The sequence below is a fragment of the Microtus ochrogaster genome, chromosome 10 (assembly GCF_000317375.1).
Source record: "Microtus ochrogaster isolate Prairie Vole_2 chromosome 10, MicOch1.0, whole genome shotgun sequence".
Classification (NCBI taxonomy): Eukaryota; Metazoa; Chordata; class Mammalia; order Rodentia; family Cricetidae; genus Microtus; species Microtus ochrogaster.
Window position 1 is genome coordinate 7429479 of NC_022016.1, and position 20876 is coordinate 7450354.

The following is a 20876-nucleotide window of genomic DNA, read 5'->3' on the forward strand; positions in this document are numbered from 1 at the left end:
CTGCATCTCACAGGGACATAGAGAGAGAGCTCTCACCTGCGAGAGAACACTAGGAACTCCCAAGCCTCTGTGTCCTCTGCTTCTGCTCCCTGGTGTTGGTGCCTGGGTGAGCTCAGATCGGAACTTCTGGGTGGAAACCCTGGGCCTGCCATGAGCTCACAGTAGGACCACAGGCCAAGGTTCTTCTCCTCTCTGAGCCTGGGTTTCTTCACCAGTCTGAAAGCTTACATACACATGTAACTTACATACACACACACACCGAGACCAGCTTCTTGGGTTTCCAGGTGAAGGGCCAGTGGGGTAATGGCTGTGACACATGAGGCTTGGCCAACTCTATTTAGTTCCCATTAAGTCTCTTCTTTGTTGGAATTCAGCCCTCCCAAATCTTCACATGGTCCATTTCCACCAGAAACCATCTCTATCTGGGCCGGAAAGAACACCTCTGCCTGCTCCCCTGCTATGAGCTACACACCAACTCTCTGCTTCCTATGAAGGAGACGCCATCACAGCCTGGGCTGACCCAGCAGGGAGGAAGCAGGTTGGCTGACTTAAAAGCCTTTGTCTGCTGCCTTAGGGTTCTTCCCTCTCCACTACATCAGCCATATTACCCGTCCTCCCGTCAGCTGCCCCAGGATGACGGCCAGCCTTCCTTGGTGGGTTCCCAGAATCCTATCACCCAGAGTACCCCAGGAGAGGGGGTTTCTGCAGAACCCTACCTCCAGATGTACCTGACATTATGGCTATCCCTCCGAGACACTCGCCCACCCTCTGTAAATCAGAAGCCCAGTTCCATGCCTTTTATGTCCACAGTGCAAGGCTTGGCCCAGGATACCGAGCTACCAAGGATTCCTGTGGCCAAAAAAGGACAGGTATTCTCCCCCGCCCCGCCTTGCCCACCATGATCTGCAGTTGGCCGAGGAGTTGGCACACAAAACTCACAGGAGTAGGTCTTTGTGAGCTCTACTCATTCTGTCTACTCACAGAGAATGTAGACTGGTACTCAAAGTCACGACAGACTGGCTCCCTGGCCAGGGCTCCTTGGTTATTGGTGGATTCTCTATACATTCGCAGCAGGACTGCTCGGACAGAATCTCTGTCCATGGACAGATGACAGGAATGACATTCACTACACGCCAGGATCCAGAAGTCAGAGCATTCACGACAGGCCAGGTGTGGTACTGAACACCAGGGTACAGAAAAAGACACAGAAGTCCGAGAGGCCAGTCACAGCAGACTAACATTAGCGAGGGCTCCTCTAAGCCTTACGTGCGTATTATTTCACTTAGCCTCTGAATCCATGGAGGAGCAACATTCATGGTTGCATTCTACAGAAGAGATGAAGGCAGATCAAAGAGCTTACCCAAGGTCAGACAAGGTCAGAAGCCTGGTTCCTCACCGCATTCAGCATAGTGCAGTGAAAATCGGCTCTCTAGTGCTAAGTGGAGGGCAGGATGGAGGCTGAGAGGTAAACCCCTGAAAGGATCACAGTTGAACTGAGGCTATCTAGAAGACAAGAAGGCTCAGCTCAAGGTATTGCTGCCTAGGCAGAGGATGCATCTTTAACCTTCTGATATTGCAACACCATGTTGTCGTCTACAAAATTCATATCTGAGAGCTGCACAAACGGGTTTCAAAAAAATCATAAAATTGTATGTTTTAATTAAGTTTATAACTGTGCTGGCGTCATTTGTTTCTAACTTGACCCTTTGCAAGCCTGTGGACCGTGGGCTAAACATACCTGCTTTGCCCAGCTAGATGTGAACAAAGGTGCCAATGAGAGAAGAAAACAATAGATGATGTTTTATGAATCTTTTATGTGCTGAGGGCAAGGATGTGATCCTTAGACCAGTTCTTCAGTCAACAAACCCATGTGACCTGGAGCATGCCCACATGATGGCCTTTGCCTGAACTAGATCATGAAGACTTACAGCCAAGTAGACTACAAAGGAAGGTAAAACATCAATGTTATGCGTTAAGACCATGGTGGGGATGGGAACTGTGCTGGGCTCCATCCCTTCAGGAAGGAGAGTAGAGAACAGAGGGCTCTCTGTGACTGAGGAGGCAGAGTAAGACTAAACCACAGAGGATCAAGAAATCTAGACTGGAAATATCCTACATAACTCCCCTGTGACATTAGTATACAGTAGAGGGCCTGGCCCAGAGAAAGAATCACAGAACAGTTCATGAATAAGCAAACTGGGTATCAAGAGAAACAGGAGCCACATCTGGCCAGGTTCTGGGACTTCCTCTGAAAATTTCCTTTGTGGCTATTACTGTTTCACAGGTTCAGAAGTCCCAGCCAATGCAATAAAGCATGAAAAACAAAGAGAGGGATGAGAACAAAAAGTATGTCCTTCCTTGCAAACATGGTTTCCTGTCTATAATATTCAGGAGAACCAACTGAAGCATGAGTAGAACAGGCAATAACTTTAGAAGAGAGAAAAAACAGGCCTGCAATTTACATACAAAAATGGAAAAAAATCAAATGTTCTCTTCGGGAACCAAGAGCCAGCAGAAAGTATAGCAGCAACAAAACATTGCATTTTGAGAATAACTGAATAATAAATGTGCAGGGTTTATGCAATAAAAACCATAAAAGTTTACTGCAAGATGTTTAAAAGCCTCAACAAAACTGGAAGACATACCAAGTGTGTAGTGGATAGGAAAGCTTAATATATTAAAGATGCTGAGTCTTCACAAATTAGTACATCACTTAATACAGTTCCAGATAAAAAACAAAAGAGCTTTTTAAATGAGAACGGAAATAAAATTCATCTAGCAGAAAAAATAGTCAGAAATATTTGAAATGAAGCAAGGAGAAGAAGCACATAAACACATTACAAACATAGTAAATGTCATATAAATAGTATTTCACTAGCATGCAGATGGACAAACATCAATGAAATACAATAGAATGACCTAAGACAGACCCTGGTCTACTCCACAACGATCACCCGAGCAAAGGCTGTTTCATAAGTGGCCAACTACAAGGGGAGAGCAATGTTAGCCTGCTAGTCCCCATCCTAGCCCCACAAGATCAGTTCCAGACGGCTGGGAAATTATGAGTACAAATGAGCCTATGGAATGACCAGAAATAAAAGTGAACACATCCGACCCTAACACAGAGAGAGATCTTAAGTGCAAAAATGAAGTAGTGCTGGGCTGCAGCTGGTAACATGTCACACATGCTTAGCATGCATGGGACCTGCAACATGCACGGGGCCAGGAAGATGGCTCAGCCAGGAAAGGCATCTGCTGTGCAAACTTGGCAACCTGTTTGATCTCAGAACTCACGTTCTCAGAAGGAGAGAACTGGCTCCACAAAGCTGTCCTCTGACAGCCAAACCACCATGGCATGAACACATGTGTAGGGGGCATGTACACATACATGCATATGCATGCATGCATGCATGCAAAAAACACACACAGTAATATTAATAGCAATAAATTAAAACTTTAAAATTTTAAAGGGAAAGAGCCAAACAGAACGGTGGTACCTCTTCCAGATCATTGTAAGCTCCTTAAACATGGTAATATTGTTAAAGTATGTATTGAGTATGTGTGTTGGGCCTGCACATGTGTGTGCATGTATGTGTAGGCCAAAGGACAGCCTCTGTTATGATTCTTGAGGTAGCCTTTATCTTTTTGGTTTTGTTTTTGTGAAGCAGAGCCTCTCACTGGCCTTGATTTCACAGAGTAGCCCAGACTGCCTGGCCAGCAAGGGATCCTCTTTTCCCCTGATGCTAGCTTTACAAACGTGCCCATCACACACAGTTTTTTAACATAGACTCTGGAGCTTGGACTCAGATTCCCAAGCACTTTACTAACCAGACCATCTCTCCAGTCCTATTAGTGCAATTTTTTTTAAAAGAAAGAATAAAACCTACATTTGTGAAACCACCACGAATAGCCTCACGGACAATGAAATGAATCAGGAAAATATTTTTCTTTCGAGACAGAAAAGAAATTTATTTTCCTCTGTGTAACAGCCCTAGTTGTCCTGGAACTAGCTCTTGTAGACCAGGCTGGACTCAAACTCATAGAGGTCCACCTGCCTTCACCTCCCAAATGCTGGGATTAAACACATGCACCACCATCACCCAGCTAGGAAAATATTTCTAAGTAGGTGAAGCTTTCATAATTTCCATATATGAATAATTTTTACATAGCAATAACAAAGACAATAAAACAATTATAAGTGGTGACACATATTTCAAACAGACATAAGGAAACATGTCATAGATGATCAGCAAGAATAATAGACTGTCTCTTTTCGGCATCTTCTTCTAGTGCTCTTCCAGCATGAGTTCAACCCCTCTCCCCCAAAAGCAGCGACTAAGACATTCACAGCAAGGCACTCTCAGCTTTTCTGTGCAAGCATGTAATAAATTATTTACATGCGCTGCTTGCACACACCTATTCATACTGTGCCATACATAGACACACAGTTCAGTCCTGAGAACAGTGCAGTGCAGTGTGGACCACTCCTGTTCACAGAGGTGGAAGCCAGGTCTAACCAAAGCCACACATGCAGCACACAGTACAACCAAAATTCTGGCTCCTGAGTCCATGTCAGAGACTTTGTTTTATCCTAATGAAACAATTAGACATTCCAACACTCAGGTATAATTGTATTCTCCAAGATGTTACATGTACATTAGCAGAAATTAGTTTTGCATTGGGAATGTAGTTAGAGAAAGAATGGGGTAAGAAAGCCGATGGGGCGCCTGCCACCAGCCCTTAGAGCACACTCAGAGTTAAATGTGATGGAATGCTAGGTGAGGAGGTCCAGACTGCCGCCTCTGAGAGAAAAGCACATCCCACACATGGCACATGCAGGGGGAATCGATCGTCCAAGAGCAGGGGCTTCAGGCGCCCTGTGGCTGTGTTGGTGTCGGAATCTGGGAGCATGGTCTTGCCACCCACTAGAAATGTGACCTCAGTTTCCTCCTCGGGGGGGAAAATGGGAGTGATAACATCTGCCTACAAAGTGAGGGAATCTCCCCAAGGAGCCTTGCATACCACTGCTGCAAACACGTGTGGTGCTCATTGCTGGGCAAGAGCCGCTGCCGGCTTCTCTTCCTGTTCTTCCAGAACCTTCCCACATTTGCCTCAGTGACTGTGTCCTACCTCAGTCATCACGGGAAAGAGCGTTGCCTGGGCTGGAGGCCTGAGAGCTGTTTCTGGTTGTCTCCAGCCCACTTTGGGCCATTTTTAAATCCCCGTGCTCCCACAGTGCCCCAGGGTCCATACTCACCCTGACTAATACAGCAGGCCAGACCAGGGACTTCGTTGATCCCAAGAAGCATAACCCACCTTCTTTGTGAAGGGAGTTTGCCCACTGCTGATCTCCCAGCAATCTCCTCCTTACAGGTGGTGTGTGTCACACTTGACCCTCTAATCTGCAACAGCACTGCCCTGGCCAGCATCACACTTCCCTACGGACTGGGAAGCCATGCAAGTCACAAACCGCACCCCTCCTGAAGCCATTGTTTGCCTTTTCATTGCTGCTTAGATAATGTCCAAATGTCCCAGCCTCTGCCATGCCTTCACCTTACTGTCCACAGGGAAGCCTCACCCCGGGACAGATCAACCCCATTCCACGGACATCCGAGGAAGCCCAGCCAGAGCTGTCCTCATTCCCAAGCATAAGGGTATGCTCTGTTTCTTGCTGGGCTCACAAGCAGGACCATGCCAGTCTGGGTCCTTGCATCCTTTGAAGGGTATCCCTGCTCAGCACAGGTGACTTAAACACTCCTCACAACCACCTGGGGTGGCTGGCAGTTGCCCCCATTACTCTACTCTCCAGGTGGGGAACCTAAGGCTCCGTAAGTTCAGTCTGCCCACTACCTTGGAAGCAGGGAGAAGGGAACTTGGACGGTCAGGTTTCCAGAGCCCTTGCTCTTACCACCTGAACTTTCCTGATGTACAGCCACTAGCTGATGAGTGAATGAGTCGACCCAGCGACCCCACACTGAGCCACTCGGTTCACCAGCGCTGTCCCCCGCCATGGTCTAGCTCCTCAGTGCACTCAGATCCCCTGGTCTTATCTGGGAGGAAGCTAAGGAGCCTTCTTTCTGACATGGCTCTGGAGGAGGTAGAGTTGTATAGAACCTGGTCTAGCCTGGACTAGCTGTGGGGCCCAGGCAAGACCTCGCAGGCAAACACTAGAATCCTGCCTGTGTTTTTCCACCTGAACACAGGACCTAGCTCTGTTACCTCAGATCTTTTGCTCTTGTGTCTCCTGGAGGATAAAGTCCCCTATATTTCCTCTCTCCTCTTCTGACTCTGCCTCCCATCTTGGAGGCTGGTGACTCTGTGCCCCTACAGCTGAAAACAACACATGGTAGGGGCTCAGGAAGCCAGATGGGAAGTCCCAAAGGTAGCCAACTTCATGCTAAAATAGGAGAGCAAGGTAAGCGAGAGCAAGTTAAGCTAAGGCCTGAGCAAGGCTAGCCCTGTGATCCCATCAGGTTACCCCTGGGCCCAAAAGAGCCCTGATGAGCAATGAGGAGCCTCTCTACACACCCTTCCCCCAACTCAAACACATGACCTTCTTCTCCTTGAGTCTCAGCCAAGCCACAAGCTCTACCCAGAGAGAAAGGAGCTCTACCTGGCTATACCACATGGCCCAGCCGGTCAGCCCTGATTCACTGACACTGTGCATCCAGGCAAAGGACATGTGGCCTTGCCCTAAAGTCTAAAAGAAGTCCCAGGGGGAGGGGCAGCTTTCATTTCACGGTTTTCTCTAGAACTCACACCCTCGGTTACACCCAGTGCAGAACATTCTGCATGGCCTGGGACCAGTCATAAATAATTTGCATTAAGCCGACATCATCCACTATTAGATTGGCACAGAATGACTTCAAGGCGCAGCTAATGACCAGCCTCGGTGCTAAACCCTTCATTTGGGGAAGGCCACTAGTGACCCTTTTGCCACATGGTAAATTCATAGGCAGGATGGGTAGGCTGCCTGCAGTGCTCAGAGGATGACCAGGGCCAGCAAGGGGCAGAGGGAGCAGCAGGCAGAGCCTCCTCCTGCAAATAAGAGGTCAGTTGTGAGCGATCAAGCCATGGGTGATCCCAACCATTGAAACATCCTGATGGACTCCCAGCCTCTACCAAACAAACTCTCCAAGGAAGAATCCTTTTTCCCTCACCCATTGAACAAGTTCCTGCACTGGGGTTACATCTGCCCGTGCCTCAGTTTCTCCATGAATGGGTAGAGTCCTCACACTTATCTTTTAGTCAGTTTGGGACCAAATGAAACAAGTGGATGAGGCACACGCGGAGTATCCACAGGGAGAGGTTCAATATAACACCATGGCAACTATCTCCACAGCTGGCTCGCTAGAGCCTGGGAATGCTGGGGGCAGGATTCCTGAGGGCCCCATTGCCTGCCTTCAGAGAAGGAATCACGGTCCAGCCCGACCTGGGTGAGAGTAACAGATCTTGGGGGCTTCTTGCAAGGACTCAGGCATTGGTCCCGTGTATCTATGTGCCCAAGAATCCCCATATGCAGCCTTTGTCTTCCACTTCAAGAGAATCTGACAGGCCAGCCAGCTGGGGTTCTCTGTGAGACTCGAGAGCTAGAGGTCAGTCATTGCTTCCTCAGCGTGACCCAGGCCAGACAGTTAAAACTTTCCCCAAGCCCTTCACCTTTGCATCCAGCTTAGCAAAGAGTGACCCTGGACCCTGGCCAGACAAAGCTTAGAGTTGTTGCTCACCTGGTTACCGTGCGGCTGGTAAGAAGGAGACAGGAATCCGGGGAGCCCGGAGACCCTCTGCTCCTCTCGGCCTGCCCACTGGTAGGTAGATCGCTAACCTCGTGCTCCATACAACCTGACTTCTTCCGATGTGGGAGCTCTGTAGCTGGGGTCTGTCACCATCAACGCCCAGCTGTGACAGTCTCATGAGATGCAGCTCTTCCAAGAGGGCCCTGGGGGAGGTGGCAGCCTAAGCTGATCCTATGCTCTCTCTATCTCCAGCTCAGAGCACTCTCCTGTGACCATCCCCAGCTGGGCTGCAGGGCCACAGACGTGACATTATCTTCGCTGTCACTCAGGCCTGTGTCTCGTCTCCTTCCAGTCTTCGTCTTCTCTCTCCAACCTCTTCTACTCTAGGCCGCCCCTCTCCCTGGCTCAGCCTGGTCCCCACCCCATCCTCCCCACTGCGACCAGCCACCTTCTAAACTTCCGTCTTCCCTTGCCTCTCCTCTTCAAAGCTGCCATGCCTCCCCAAGGTAAATCTTCAGTCCTTAGCAGACACTCAAGGTCAAGGCTCAAGGTCAAGGCCATGCCTGTGAAGCACCAGGCTGCCTTTCTACCTGCCTCCACCTCAAGGGCTCTTGATCCAGGCTGCCACCTCTCCAACCACAAGCTAAAGCACTGCTTTGTTCTGCAGAGCTAGCCCCCATGCAGAGGGGTGCAGGGAGAAACTAGGGTATCTACAGTCCAGAGGGGAACTGTCCACAAAGACTCTGAGAGTGCTCCACCAGGAGCTCCTAGGAGACACCCAAGTGAGGCCCACCCCATTGCCACTCCATGGTCACACCTCCAGATCTCACTGATAGTACTCACTTTGGCTCCAGGAGGGCCAGGTGGGCCTGGGTTCCCATATGGGCCAGGAGGACCCTGGAAGTGAAGAAATAGAGATAAGAGATGAGAAAAAAGGAACAGTGCATTTCTGAGAACACTGCCCATACATCCAGCCGCCTGCTGTGTGAGCGCCTTCCCTGGGCTCAGCCCAACAGCGCTCTCAGCTCTGCTTCCTCCGAGAGGGGAACCCTGGGATTCTGAGCTCCATGCCTTACCCTGTCATCGCATGCACATAGGCAGGTGCCAGAACTACTTGTGCTGTGAAGACAAGGAGGCCAGCACTCAGAAGGTGCTCAGCTGGCTGCAGACGGAATGAGCTTAGACCCGACCTTCTGCTTGCGGACCCTCAAGCACCACGGCTCTCTACACTTCTCTCCAGCCTCCAGGTACTTCCTGTCCCCACCATCCATCTAGAATGTCCTGTCCATCTACCCTTCAGCAGAAACTAGACCCACCTTTAAGGCTTGACTCAGGCTGGCCCCTCCAGAGAACCTTCTAGGGCTACTCTAACTGAAGTGACCTCTCCCATTAAATTTTAGTAAAGCTTTGAGATGAGCCTCTGTGAAGGATGGGTGTGGTCCCTCAGGGTCAAAGGTGCCCTCCTTTTGACTGCAGAGTCCAGGGTAAGGTCCTCCAGACGTGGCTAGAAGTTGTACCCAGACAGTTCAAGAGACTTGGTCAAGGTCACACTACAGGGTGAGCATGCAAGAGGAATCCTCAGCTGCTGACTTCAGACTGTTTTTCATGCATTGTACTATTCAGGGCATCTTCCAGGCTCCTCTGACAGCTGGCCTCTCTCACATCCACTTCCTCTGGCAAGAACCCATCCACAGGCTCCCAGCCCAGCAACATCAACCAGCAGAGCTGGGTCAAGCCCTGGGGCCTTTGCCCAGAAGAGGCATCTAGAGGTCTCCACTGGTCCCTGGCCACTATGCTCTCAGGGCCTCGAGCAGATCCCTCTGCTCGTCTGTTGACTGTGTCTAACGCAGCTTCCTTCCCTCCTTCTCTGAACTATCCCCCAGCCGTAGCCTGTCACCTCCTCCTTCACCAGTGCCTAAATGGGACCCTTCCGTTTTCTGAGTCCTGCAGGAAGGAAAGATGTCCAGAGAGCTCTCAGCCTGGGAAATTTATAGTACTATGTGTGGTCCGCCTGTCCCCCTCCGGACAGTCAAGGACTTGGCCCAGGCTCTGAATCTCACTCAGTCTTCACTCTGCCCCTAGCCTCTGTCCCCCTATATCATAAGAATAACCCCAAACTATGAGTCTCTAAAAAGTCTGAAGAAGTTCATATATTCACCCTGCTAAGGTTCTAGGGGTGTAAACAGAGTTCAAGCTCAATGGGGGAGCAGTGAGGAGGGATCCTTGATGCCCGACGTGACCTCCCAAGGGCCAAGCTTGGCTCACAGGATAAAAAGCATCTGCTTTTCCCTTTGTCTTAGTTGTGCCACACACACACACACACACACACACACACACACCCTCATGGCTGTCCTATCTGCATCCTCCCAGCTACCACCTTGTAGGCGCATAGTTGATAAAGAGCCAAGCAGACTAATTCCACAGAGTTTCTTGTAACAGTGACTTGGGGCTCATAGATGCTTCTGCAGGCTCAGAGAGTGTACAAGGCCACACAACTCTGGGTGATCTCAGGTAGGACCCTGCCCCTCCCAGGGCCCAGAACTGCTGTGTTTGCAGAGGCACCAGTGCTGATTAACCCAACATTCTGCTAGCTATGGAATTTTCAGGTCTATGGAGTTTCCAGTGAAGACACAGGGTGAAGGGAGAGGAGAGTCCAAAGCTTATCCAGAGAGTCATCTGAGCTGGAAGGAAGCTCCGAGATGCAGGACCCTGATCCCACAAGTAAGGATACTGAGGTTGGTAACAGGGATGCTTAAGAGCAACACGACTTCCGAGGGGGGGGCTTTCCCAAACACTCCCCCACACCCCCAAAGGCACCATGTCAGATGCTGCTAGTATTCTCTTTATTGTGCAGCGGAGAAAACCGAGATTCCCAAAGGTGACTTTATTCCTTTAGATAAAGTGGGTGGAAACGCCAGAGCCAGGGTCGAGCCAGGCAGGCCCATCTCCTGCTGTGGCCAGGTGGGGACCCAGGCCACGCTGGTAGAAGAGTCAGTGCAGTGAGCGTGCAGGCAGGTGGGTGAGCCACAGACGGAACTGCGGCGTCTCCTCTCACTTTCTCTGCTGTACCATAGAGAGACTACTAGCACCTAAATCTCCCGGGCTGACTGGGAAGACTGGTGACATCACTTTCACATGGGTTAGCCAATAGAGCTCTGGGAACATGGGTGTGCCAGGCAAAGCGCTGAGGAGCTCCAGACAGGGAGAGTCATCAGAAAAGGGGGTAGAATCTCATCGGAGCCACAGAGAGAACCGCCTGAGGAACAACACTCAGTAAAGCTGGCTGGTGGTTAGGTAAAGTTTTGGAGCAGGGGTCAGATTCCTTGACCCTGGAATACGAGGCCAAAGAGCATGGTTCTGACACCTCTATAGTTCCCAGATCTGGACATGCACCCCAGTAGTCTGCAGCCAGGAGAAAAGGCAGATCAGATGGAAGGTTCCAGAGTTCTGGGCTCAGGAGGACACAGTCAGGTCTGGAAAGAAATAGGGCCCAAGTAATTGCATAAGCAAAGCCAACTGCGAGGCTTCGAGCTAAAAATATGCAGCAGGCAGTTTCCTCCTCTGCTGCTCACCTGACCCAGGCACAGATGTGAGCACCGTTCGTTCAGGTCTGGGACTCAGCACTTCTCCAGGGTTACAGAATTTCTCTATCAGACCCCCAGGCCAGAATGGCCAGGCAGAGTTGGGGCACACCCCAGGCAGGGTCTCTTCCTCCCACACTGGGGTTTCTAGGTCAGATGTCTGCTCATGCAGATGAACTTCAGGAGTCCCTACCTTGGGTGGAACAGGTAAGGGTACCAGATGTCATTGTTGTCACATACCATGTCCACCCCAAAAGACCAAATGGAATATGGGGAAAACCTGTGGATCACAACCCCAAAGAACAGCCAGCGGACAGCACCACTTACCCGCGGACCTCGTGCACCTGGAGATCCAGGTAATCCCGGCAGCCCAGGAGGACCCTGAAGAGGAACAGGAGAGTGTGAGGCAGTGCTGAGGTACAGCAGTGAGTCCACTCCACAGTGCACAGCTGTGAGGAGTCCCCAGTCCTCTGCCTGGGGAACTCATGCTCACTGGCGTTTCCTGGCCTTCTAGACACACTACTTGTTCTCTCCCAGATTGTGAAAACCAGTTGTTTATCAGTTAACTTGTTCGGACGCCATCTCCTCCAGGAAGCCTTCCTTGACCCTTTTCCTCTTCTTGGGGAAATATCTGTTTGGAAGCCCGACTCTCTCTGCACAAGGCAGTCTCCTCAAAGGCACTAACACAGATGAGTCAGCCTTCCCCCAGGGCTCAGGCAAATGTCTGATAACACAAACCAGCAGGCAAACTCAGGGCTCAGCCAAGTTCTCTGCAGAGCCGGAGCAGAGAAGAGACTCAGCCAAGCATCCTTGGAGGGACAGTGAGCACAGAGGGCACAGCAGAGGCTTTGAGACAGCTGGGCCCGAGTTCAAATGGCCTTGCTGCCACTCACAGCTGGGTGTGGCCCACTCGCCACTCTGACAGCCCAGCCTGCATAATGGCCATAGTCCTTGTAGATTCCTTAAGGACAAGAGGCAGTATGTGTCTACTGCCTTCGATACCACAGAGCCTTCACAGAAACACCCATCTGTCCCGTGGGGCCAGCATCATCACAAATCCCGGGAACCTGCAACAAAGCCCCATAGGTATCTCTGCCTCCTCCAGTCTAATCCCTGGGCATGGCTTCTCATTTCCCACAAGAGAAAGGCCTGGCCTTGAAGTGACCTAAGAGCACCTGCATGGCCCTATCTTGGCTTCTTTTGCAGGAAAGCAGGAGGGGACTGACTAACTCAGAGGCTGGACTTTGCATTCTGCTTTTAGCACTGCATGCTGGGACTTTGTGTGATTCCTTGCTCCTGCCCAGGCTTCAGCTGCTCCCTTAAAAATGCAGGTAGTACCATGACAATCCGCTCCACCACAAAGAAGAAAATGGTATTAGCAAGCATGCATGCAAAAGACTGAGCCCAAAGCTTCAAAGGAAGCCAGGCTTTCGAGGAGCATGAGGCCTGGGAATTCATTTGTTTCAAATAACCGTCCGCGAGATTCCAGGTTCCCTGCCCAGAGTCAGAATTGTTGTTGAAAACTGAGTTCGTTCTGGCTGGCAACATCCTGCTCTCACACTGGGCAGCGCGGCGAGGCTCTGCTCAGCTTGGCACGCTGGCCTGTGAACACTCTTGGGCTTGTCGTCCCTGAGAATCATAGTCCAGATCCAGATAGTTAGATACCAGCTGTTAGGCCACAGTCACTGGACAGTCCTGGGAGAGGGAGGACACAGCATGACCTCAGGCAAGCTCCAACCTGCTCTGAACTTTTGGATGCTCCCAGCCAAGCCAACAGCGCCTTTCCATTTGTCCAGTCCACACAGATTTGGGACTGTGGCCAGGCTGTCTCCCTCTTCTCCCGAGCCAGAGTACAGCATGGAACAGGGGGCTCACACAGGCCAAGCACCCTGCTATTCAGAGAGGTGGCTTTGTGCCAGCTGCTCCACTCCCTTCCCAAGCCTGGGTTTCTGTGGCTGTCCAATGAGGATAATAATAGCCCATCTCCACAGATAATCTATAAAACGTGCTAATCCTAGTGCCTGGCATGAAGTTGATGCTCAAATAGTATGAGCTGTTATTTCTGCTAGGCAAGCCCTTGGGACTTCCCCATCCAGCAGTTTAAGCTACACATAGCCCTGGCTACTGTTTTGGGGAGAGTAGTATTTTCTTCAAGTAGGCCCTCCTCCTTGGCTCAGTTCTCCCAGGCAGGTGACCCACAGTTGGAGGGAAAAACAATGCTAGAGGTATTCTGAGCCCTTTCGATGCATTAAAAAAAAATTCAAGAGATGGCTCAGAGAGGCAAAGAGACTTGTCCAAGGCCACACAGTTAGCGGAAGCAGAGGTTTGCCAGGGCCACCAGGCTTGTTTTCTCCCCCTGGGCAACTCCTTTACTGACAATGCTGGACAGTTGTCTCTAACTAACCCTGTGGCCTGTCTAAGGCCCTTCCCTGTGAGATCACCTGGGAAGCGAACATGCCAGCCTTCCAAGTACTCGTGACTTCTAAGCTGTAGGGGACTGTTGTGGGCTTATCAGGCGAGACAGTAATGAGACCATTTCCACTGCCAGACAGTCAAGGCCGAACTCCAGTGGACCCTGATGGGGCTACAAGTGTGGAAGCCTAGTAGCACCCTCTTGACATTTCTTCTGGGGCTCTGGGCCAGAATCTGACCTCACTCTGCACATCTGGTCAGTATACCCCAGTGTACTTGGGGTCTATAGCTCACTTAGGAAAGGTCAGAAAATGTCCTGGCTCTTGGCACAGCCATCCAGGTCCCTAGCTGAGGCGTGGCCACTACCTACAGCCCACCACCTGAGGCCTGGGCCATGACTACCCAGCCCAGCAGCAGACACACCCCTGACGTACACAGTATTCACTTAGTTGGCTAGAGTAATGGCGGGTGCCCTGGTCCCTCTGTTCTATCTGAGTGAATCCCTGCTTTTACACAGTGGAAAACGTGGCTGTTTCTTTCCAGGCCCATAGCCTGAGCGGGGGAGCCCAATGAATCATGAGCTGGGGTGGGATTTTTCCACTCCACACTGCAAACAAGGAGGCCTCTGAGAGGGCTCCAGTGGGGGAGGGGTGGGGCCGCAGGCCTGTCTCTGTCCAGGGAATGCAGGAGGCCTGGGCCAGGGTACATGCACACACACAGAGCCTTGGAAACATGAAACAGGCCTGCGGGCTTCCTCTAGTGTCCTGACTCGCCCATAGCCAGTCCAAGGGGATCCCTCTCCCCTTGTGCCAGCTGTGGTGAGGCCCTGCATAGTCAGACCTGCTGGGATCTCCCCGTGGCAAACAGCAAACCAGGAGACATTCTTTAGGCCTGCATTCGGGTCTGAGTGACCTAAACAAGGTCCTCCTGGTCCATGGATGTCTGCAAGGCTGAGCACCCATCCTCTGTGCTGGGATGTAACTTCTCCATGGGAACGCAGCTGTGTGGCCCTGTGTGAGTCACCTCCCACCCCTCAGTCTCAGCATGTCCAGCTGCAAAGTGGGAGAGTAACCACATTTTCTGAGATCACGTGTGCACTCTGGACAGTCCCTTTTGGCCCCCAGATCCCCTCTGTTCCCCAAGAGCCAACTTTCAAAGCCTGCGTTCCTGGCTTCTTCGCTCTCCTCATTCTGGTGTCCCAGGTATCTTGAAAGCCCAGCAAAGGGGCTGCCAGCAGGGAAAGGGACTACCTCCCTTCCATTCACAAAGGCCTGGCTCAGAGCTTCAGTTCTGGCTGAATGTTGGTACTCCTTTCCTGTCCCTTCTACCTGGAGGTCATCTGGGTATGACTGGTAATAGCAAAAGCTGCAGGCCCCTGAGTCCCAGACCTTCAGAAAGTTTCTCTTGAAATTATACAACCCTAGAATGTTAAGTCTTACTGTATCCCAATTCATAGAAACTAAGGCTCAGAGAGGTTGGGTGACCTTTCAAAGGTCACAGAGCATAAAGCATCTAGAAGTGTTATGGCCATTTGGACAGGAATAAAAACATGCAGGTTTTTCAGAATGCAAGCATGCTTCTGAACTCTCCATGATCTTGCCTTCGACAGGACAGTTATGGTTGACCACAAGAATCCTGGCCCCGCAATCAGGACAATCTGGTTTTTTCAAGGATCAGATCTGTTCACATTTCTGTCGGGAATCTTCACTGAGTGCTGTGGCTTATGTCTTGGCCTACTCTCCCCAGGGACACAGAAGCACAAGCTTTAGATTAGCTGAGACTGGCAGGGTCCTAGGCACGTGGGTCCATGCCATTCTGTGAATCATGGCCTCAGCTTAGACAACTCTGTACCAACTTCTGCAAGCAACCTCACATCCTCAGCTGAGAACCAAGATGCACACCTATCACAGCCCCTTCCAGGCACTACACTCCAGTGCCTGTCCTAGAGGGGACTCGGGTGCATGGGAGGACTGAGAGGATTCCATGAAGTCTGCGGCACTTCCTCCCAATGACAGAGCTCTGGAATCCTCTACTAGACAGGTGGAAGCCACTACCCCGTGCTACGGAACCAGCTCAGAGGAAGTATGGAGCAGAAGCAGGATTTGAACCTACATCCATGCATCCCTAGACCCAGAAACATGGCCTTTCTCTGCTGTGCTCAGATCCTACGGACAGAAGAAATGAGAGGGTAGGATGTGTATCCATGTCACCACCACCTCCATTTCTATATCTAGGGAAGAGACATGACCATGTGAACCCCCTGCCACATGGTGGGCAAAGGCTCTAGTAGCTTCTTGGGTCCTACCAGAGAGTTTGAAGCTGGGGAGTTCATGGGGGTCAGGGGCAGAGTGGAGAGAGAAGTAGAACTCCCTAGCTCCTTCAGGAACATGCTGGTCCCCTTGGTCACACACCCTGTCATCCACTGGGCACTAGAAAGACACGCAGGAACCTGGCCTGTCATCTTACACCAAAGCACACATTTCTGCAACCCCTCCTCTGAGGCCAAGGGCAGGGCCTGATGCATCTCTGAAGCCTCCCCACTGCAGCCCTGAAGCCAGAGCCTCTGTGTAGACCCGTAGCTGGGGAGTAAAGGGCCAGAATGTTCTGGTGTCAGAGTCTAAAGTCTAGAGCACGACTTGACTCTGCTTCCTATGCACTGTAACTGTAGCAAGCAAGTGCTGGCCTTCTCTGGGCAGCCTCCTATCCCATGACCTTCCCCAAAGAGGAGTGGTCAGCTAAAGAATCCCAGAGCTGCTGAACATGTCAACTCCAAGGCCTCCTCTGACAATGGGAAAACTCAAGAATAAGATTGGCAGAATGCAAACCGCAGCCCAAAACCCCAGGGAAATGGGACATAGTTTACAAATTTCACAGGTCCAAAAGACAGTCTACTAGCTAAAAGTCCACACCAACACATGGTCCTGTCTGACTGTCCCACTCCCGGCCTGGAGAGAGTTGGTAGTCTCTTTTATTCAGCTGAGGTGTACCGCACGGCCAGAGTCAGGACCCTTGTCTCAGAAGTGCAGTTCACCTCCTCGACCCTGTGCCCTGTCAGAGCCAAGAGCACCTGGGCCAGGGTCAGGCCAGGTGCAAAGATTCCATGTCTTGTCCTCCAGATCCTTTGATCCCCAACTCCAGACTGTCTGTTTGAGAACAACGGGAAGCGTGAGCCGAGTGCTGACCTAACTGTGGAGTCATGTGCACTGTTTCCATAAGCTGCGGAATATGGTTATGATGAGGAGACTCTGTCCCCTCAGAGACGGGCTGGGTAAATATTATTCCGAATGATTATTAAAACTCATTAAATGTGTTTGTGAGACCCAGGAAGCCTCAGCATCTGCCACTGTCTCCACATTGCAGGGTACCTGGCCCTCAAAGCCACAACCCAGTGGGAGGCCTGGCTTTGTGGAAGGGGCAACTACTGCACCAGGCCCATTGCCAAGGTCAGAGCAGGGGACTGAGCCTTCTAGAAACCCAACCTCACTCCTCCCTGCCTGGAGTGATGGCCTTCGGCCAGGGATGGTCGTTGACCCTGGACACAGTCCCAGCCAAGCCTCTGCACATGGAAAGCCTTTTCTTTGTCTCTTCCTTGTTTCCTGACCCACAAAGTCCTTCCTCATCTTCAACTCCCCAACTAGGGGCGGACATTCAAACATGGGTACTGACCAGGTAGGTGACCCATGCCACTGGGAATGCCAGCTAAGAAGTTCCGAGGAGAAATAGCGTCATGGAGATAAGAGGCCACATGCGAGTCACCACGCCTCCCGTCCTCCAAGAGAACTGAGTGGACTAGACTTTCCTATGAACCACCCCACTGTTTCAATGTCGGTAACTACTAGATTGCATAAAAAGGATGCTTCATGTGCCAAGCAAAATACATCCCGAGCTACTCATCCATGATCTCTGTCTACAGCTCCCAGACAGGCACACCTGCCAGCAGGGCCACATAGGGAGCAGCTTGTCAGCTCACTATGGTGACTTAGGCCCATCAACTATGGTGTTCCTAAAGCCACAGACCCTTGCATTGGGACCTGAGCTAGCTAAAACTTAGGGACTCCTGCCAAGTCTGCCCCAATGGTCCACAACTCTGCCCGATGACGTGTAGCCACTGAGCTAGTAAGGCCAAGGAGTTGGGGACTAAAATCTCTCATCCTTATGAGGGGTCATCCTCTGGACCAAACTGTCTCATAGCCACCCACTATGCACCAAGCAGCATGCAGACCCCACTCAGTCTTACCGGCAAGCCACAGTCTCCCTTGGAGCCTGGAGGCCCCATCAGCATCGGGAAAGCTGTGGGGCCCAGCATGTGGAAGAAAGGGAAGCTGCTGCTGGTTTGCTGAGGGCTGTAGGACTGGAGGTGAGCTGGAGCAAGGACCAGGGCTGGGGTGGACAGTTGGCTGGGCTTGGTTGTCAGTTCTCTCGAGGTGTCCCTTGCTGTCTTCCCAGGGCCGAGAAGCTTCTGGGGGCTGCTCTTAGGTCTGGTTTTCTTGAAGGCTTCCAGTCTTGTGAATTTCTTGCTCCCAGCAGGAGTTGAAGCGGAATCACGAGTGGGAGGAGCCATTCTAGGACTTCCAATGCCCAGCCGAGGGAGGGCAGTAGCCAGGGTCCCAGAGACTCTTGCAGAGCCCAGGTAGGGAAGAGAAGTCTGCTGCAGAGTTTTGGGGGCACTGGTGTTGGCCCAAATAGTCATCTTGGATTTAGGCTCTGCTACCGTGGAAACAGTAGACTTCTTCAATAAGCCAACAGTAAGGCGCAGGGGCTGGGGGCTGGGCGCTAGAGGTGGGGGTGTCACAAAGGTCTTCTGGACAGGCCTGAATGTGGGACTAGAGCTTCTGAAAGGTGGTGGGAGGGAGGTGTGGGTCACCGGCTTCTGGGTGGGTAGAATGGGCTTTGTGAGTGAAAGGGCGGCTGTTTTCTGGGTTGGATAGGGACTTTTCACAGGGGTAACTGAAAGGGAAGAAGCAGAAGGTCTGGTGGGGGGATGTTTGGTGGGCCTAGTGGCTGTGGTCTTTAGCAGCTGGGCAGCAGCTGGATGAAGAGACGTGGTGGAACTAGCTAATGGCTCTGAGGGCGAGGGGGAAGGGGCTTTTCTGGCTGACTGTTTGGCAACTGCCAGTGGGGTCCGGGCAGAGCTGTGTTGGGGTACATCTGCAGGGACAATCCTCGGGGGCTTGGTGGGCATGGCGGGAGCCATAGTCACCATGGGTCCTCTGTCTATAGGCCTGGTTCCCACGGTTGCTGGAGCTCTGGTCACGTTTCCCAGACCAAGCAAGGCTGGTTCAGGATGCAAAGCAAAGGCCAGGCCAGAGTTCCAGGGGAAGAGGGTTCCCCCCTGGGGACTGTGTGTGTCCATCTGTCGGCACCGCTCTCTCAGGTGGGCACAATAATTATGAGCAACCTGCGCCACGGGGTGGACACTGAACTGGCAGAGGGCACCTTCGAACTGGACAGCGCGAGGGTTCATCTTCCCCAAGAGGAAGGAGCCCTGGGGGTCGAGTGTGGCGTTCCTAGGGGAAGGCAGCAGGATAGGTACCCTGTACTGCCCGCAAGCCGTCACCAATGTGACCGTGCGGCCGCGCAGCTCCAGGGCCAGGTGGTGCCAACGCCCATCATGCACATCCAGGTCGAAGGCCACAGATTGCCGGGGCCCCAGGTGCACAAGTGTCCTGCCAGGGAGGAACTGCATGCCCAACTGCAGCCTGTGCTTCCTGCTGCGGATGGCGAAGAGGAATGCATGGTTCACACGGTGTGAACAGAGGCTTAGCACCAGTGCCAGCTCCTGGCCCAGGGTGGGGGGAAGGACTGTGGCAGTAGGAGCCTGCAGCCTGGCCCGCTGTGTGAAGATGAAGCCAGATGAGAAAGGAATAACACCAGGCGGTGCAGGGCTCCGGCCACCCCCGGCCTTTGTCCAACTGAGGCCCAGCCGCTGGAGGACATCCACATCTGGGAGGGAAAGATAGGACAGGTGAGTTTAGCTCTGGCCACAAGCAGCCACCTGCACAGAGCCCTACCTCAGGCTGAGCTGTCACAGCGCAGCCGACTGTGACACACTGCGACCTTGCATTCCAGGCTTGGGCTGCATGCTCCTGCCTGCCCTCCTGGGTTCTTCCTGGATCCACAACTTGCTCTACTACCTCTTAATCCTGTGGTCCTAGAGCCTCGGTCTCCCATCTGTCAGAAGGAATCAGAGCATAGGACCCACACATAGGACGATGAGATGATTAAATGAGCAAATGCCCTTATAACAAAGTAACTAGCAAAAAGTAATTTCAAAGGACAACTGCAGCCACCAAAAACAAAGAGATGCCCTTTCCCTCCTCTTCTGGGAAGCAGGCCCCTTAGCCAGGAAGTCTAGGGAGCTTGGCTGGGCTCACCACCTCATCAGAGGCACACCTTCTCTGGCTGGCTGGAGGAGGCTGAGGAGCTAGGCTCTGCTCTCAGAAGTGTCTGTCTTCCTCCCGAGCATCCTTGAAGAGCACAGAGGAAGGACCCCCCCCCCCTCGCCGAACCCATGCAGTCTCCACTCTCCAGCCGAGCATACTGACATCTGCCCACGCTCTAACCAGTTCCCATCCTTAGTAACTATGTTGTGGTGCAGCTTCCCTGAGCAAAGGAAGAGTGTTGACCAGAACAAATGCAAATATGCTGTCCACGCAGGTGAGCCTGGTTCTCTCAACCATCTCTAAGGCGGGAACGCAATGATCCACACTGTACACATACATTAGATCTAACAATCTTCTGGGTATTTTGCTTTGTTTTGAAGCAAGTTCTGCCCATGTAGTCTTCATGGAGAGGAAGCCCCATGACCAACTTCTCTGTGCTATCTGATTATCTTCAGCTATCTGAACTACCAGCATCTACAAAGGCTAGCTCCTGCCTCCACCTCTGCAGGCAGCCTTCAAGTGCCTCCAGAACTTCCAGCTATCTCTAAAACTCCCATTTTGAAGGTCTGCATCAGAGCCTTGACACTCTAATATTGAGAGCTGAATTTCTCTCCTTATTGCTCAGTGCACAGATCATAGGCCACACTAGAGCCTGAATCTAGCACATGATATCTAACTGATCCTCAGGTGACACCCATGGAGCAGATGAGGGATGGATGGATGGATAGATGGAGAGAAAGACACAGATACATGTCCAGATGTGC

At 51.8% G+C, this 20876-nt stretch overlaps 1 protein-coding gene across 2 annotated transcripts in view; it reads right to left on the reverse strand.

The window, feature by feature from the left end:
• Col27a1 (collagen type XXVII alpha 1 chain) overlaps positions 1 to 20876 on the reverse strand; it is a 118580-nt gene that overhangs the window by 89872 nt on the left and 7832 nt on the right. For both annotated transcript variants that reach the window (XM_026782238.1, XM_013348212.2), the window contains exons 3-5: positions 17967 to 19672; positions 11645 to 11698; positions 8580 to 8633 (exon numbers count right to left, since the gene is read on the reverse strand). In XM_026782238.1, coding sequence (XP_026638039.1) covers positions 8580 to 8633; positions 11645 to 11698; positions 17967 to 19672 — 1814 coding nt within the window. The remainder of the gene's footprint in view (positions 1 to 8579; positions 8634 to 11644; positions 11699 to 17966; positions 19673 to 20876) is intronic.